Source organism: Rattus norvegicus, chromosome 1, assembly GCF_021556685.1.
Source record: "Rattus norvegicus strain SHRSP/BbbUtx chromosome 1, alternate assembly SHRSP_T2T, whole genome shotgun sequence".
Lineage (NCBI taxonomy): Eukaryota > Metazoa > Chordata > Mammalia > Rodentia > Muridae > Rattus > Rattus norvegicus.
The window spans coordinates 146,117,979-146,121,161 of record NC_141534.1 but is presented as its reverse complement, the minus strand read 5'-3'; the positions used below and the strand labels follow the sequence as shown (position 1 = coordinate 146,121,161).

The 3,183-nt window shown below is 42.8% G+C and overlaps 1 protein-coding gene across 1 annotated transcript in view; it reads right to left on the bottom strand.

Moving 5' to 3' along the window:
* Positions 1–3,183, bottom strand: part of Ticrr (TOPBP1-interacting checkpoint and replication regulator) — a 41,938-nt gene that overhangs the window by 7,634 nt on the left and 31,121 nt on the right. Inside the window, 2 exon segments of the mRNA NM_001432258.1 lie at positions 1,386–1,473; positions 2,129–2,290. Coding sequence (NP_001419187.1) covers positions 1,386–1,473; positions 2,129–2,290 — 250 coding nt within the window.

Here is a 3,183-nt window from a genome sequence, read left to right as displayed (position 1 = left end):
TTAAAAGTCTCTGTGTTTGACAATATTTAACCAATGCCAGTTGGTAAGCCCTCATCACATCCATGATTACTGTGACTTTGTGTGTGAAAGATGGAGACTGAACCACAAATCTTGCACAAGCTAAGAATCTACACCATCACCAAGCTATGCTTCAAATATATAGAATTATAGAGTGTGAGATGGTTAAAATTAAAAAAAAAAAAGTGCTTGCACATCTGTGTGTGTGTGTGTGTGTGTGTGTGTGTGTGTGTGTGTGTGTGTGTGCGTGCGCGTGCAGGTGCCCACAGAGACCAGAGGTATTGGATCCCCTGGAACTAGAATTACAGGCTGGTGTGAATTACATGGGTGCTGGATGGTGGAAACTGAGCTCAGGTCCTCTGTAATAGACTATGCTCTTAACCACCCTAGAATGTTTTTACTGTAGAAAGTATTTTGACAATATCAAAATTAGCTTAAAAATAGAAGAGGGTTTATTTTTGTCCATTATTGCATTAAAAAAAAAGTACAGCTAAACATTGTACAGTCCTAGCAGCAATGGTTACACCTCTGCCAAAGAGCTACGATGTCTGTCAGCTGTCAAGGACTTCTGACTGTCACTCTCACTTCTCACAATTATCCTGTAACGTTCATAGTGTGTAAAATCTGCACACGTCTAAGTGGACTTGTGACAATATATAGTAGTTGAGTCCCCCTCCTCCCCCCCATTTGTATTGTGATGTGGAAAGAAAGGCAGTTCAACTGGGGACCTGAAGGAGGGTCAGTGAGCTCCCTGGGTTTTATTTTTGCTGCTTATATCTTAGATTGGGTGCTGGAGACGCTGATACCGCAGATACCAAAAGGTTAAGACAAAATTTACTCCCATGAGAGGTAGGCTTTTTTTGGGGGGGTAAGGGTTAGGGGAGGGAACAGAAATCACCCTAGTCCAACTAGTGACTACAGAAAATAAACCACAGCTGTACCTCTATCAGGTAAGCTGGGTCTCCAGCCTTCCCTGTCAGGAAAAAGGGCTCACCTTTCCTGTCAACAGGAGAATGCAGAAGACCGATTTAATGACATACTGATCAATAATAAAAAGAAATGGATTGATATAGGCAACGTGCGTAAGTCTTAATTATGCCTAATGAAAGAGTGAAATAGTGGATACTGTTTGACTGTAATAAAATATAAGCAACAGGGTTAAGAATTAGCCATGAGGGTTTGGGGATTTAGTTCAGTGGTAGAGCGCTTGCCTAGCAAGCACAAGGCCCTCGGTTCGGTCCCCAGCTCCGGAAAAAAAAAAAAAAAGAAATAGCCATGAAATTCAAGAGACGGCACAGAGATGCCTGTGAGATGGTGCTGAAGGTAGCCTGGGAGTATGCAGGGATCTGGATAGGACTGTTACTCACCTGCCCTTGATTTGTCTGTGGAGCAGCCTCCTGGAGATTTGCTTATGGACTGGGGTCTCAGCCACACTCTTAGTCAGCAGTTTATAACCTAAGATGCAAAAACAGTATTGACTATAAATCTCACTTAACCTTCTTCGGCAGCAGCAAGGGAAAGGGTGCTGTCTAAACTTATATGAGGCTTTATTACCCGGCTAGAGAGGATGCTAAACTCTAAACTAGACCCTAAGCCTCCAGGGCTCAACAGAATACAGCAGCAGTTCATCAGCCTGATTAAAAGACACAAGCCTGCCTGACCAATGTCTTAGGCAGAGGAGGATCTCTGAGCTGAGGCCTGGTCTGCTAAGCAAGCTCCAGGCCTGGCTGACCAAGGCTACAGTGAGACCCTGTCTCAAAAAGACATAAGCCAACGTAAAATATTTTAAAGATCTGTGGGATGGCTACAGACATTGGATCAGTTCCAACCCTCTCAAACATCAATGGCTTTGTTTCACAGCACCTATCAGTAGATTGGTTGTTAATTTTTAAGTGCTGTGTGCATGTGAGTACTGCTGCTGCTGGTGTCTAGAGGCATCAGATCTCCCAGGAGCTGGGGTAAAAGATGGTAGTAAGCTACACAACATGAGTACAGGCCCTTTGGAAAAGCAGGAAGTGCTTTAAACCAGAAAGACGCAATTACTAATTTGGGAATAGAAACGGGGACAATGCTCCCAACAGATTTGTTATAAACGCTTTTCCCTAGTTACCCTGGAATGTACTGCTTTTGGTTTTCTTCAACTTGTCCTGCTTATGCTGTAGACATTCCAAAGTTGAAACAGAACGGCTCCGAGGCAGCCCTTTCTTCAACCCCCTCTTTGAAGGAGAAAGCATTCCCTGGTTGAAAAGGTTTCTTCGAACTTTTGTCACTTCTAAAATCAGAGGAGAGATAGGAGATAAAAATCTTATGTTGGTATCAATTAACTGAGCATGCCAGATCCAAAGAGAGAGAGCTGCTTGGGGAAGCCACTCTGTAGCCATATGCATTAAAATGATTCCTTTGGGTAGCACACTCCTGGGGGACCTCAAAACTACTGATCTTACAGGTTTCAAAAGTTTTTACATAGACTTTAGAATGAGGTAGAGGCCCAATATTATTCTTCTAAAGATTTATCTATTAGTACACTGCAGCTGTCTTCAGATACACCAGAAGAGGGCATCAGGTCCCATTACAGATGGTTGTGAGCTACCATATGGTTGCAGGGAATTGGATTCAGGACCTGTGCAAGAGCAGTCAGTGCTGAGCCATCTCTCCAGCCCCCTCACTATTATTCTTTTCCTCGTGCATACAGTTATCTCAGCATCACTGTTCAAGGTAATTCATTCCTCAGTGAACTGTCCAGAGTTATCACCTGAAATAATCCAAGCTGGTGTGCTTATTCTTAAATGCTGGGTAGACTTCAGCAGTGAAGCCATCATCTAATCTTTGACACTTCTTTGTAGGAAGTATTTTCTCTAATAATGAATTTAATATTTTCTCTTAGAAATTTATTAAATGTTTCTATTTGTTAATCCTAGAGCAGAGCAGAGCATAGCAGAGAGAGCAGAGCAGAGAGAGCAGAGCAGAGGTACACAGATTTCTGTGACTCCAGGGCCTTCCTGGTTTACATGAGTGCCAGGCTGCCAGACCTAAATAGTGAGAGCTTTTCTTAAAACAATACAAACCACAAACAGAAAATATGTTATGAGCTCAAGAGAAATAGTCTTCCACAGGTATGAGCCCCTAATTGGTTATCTAACACCAGGTGGCCAGTCCTGAAATCAT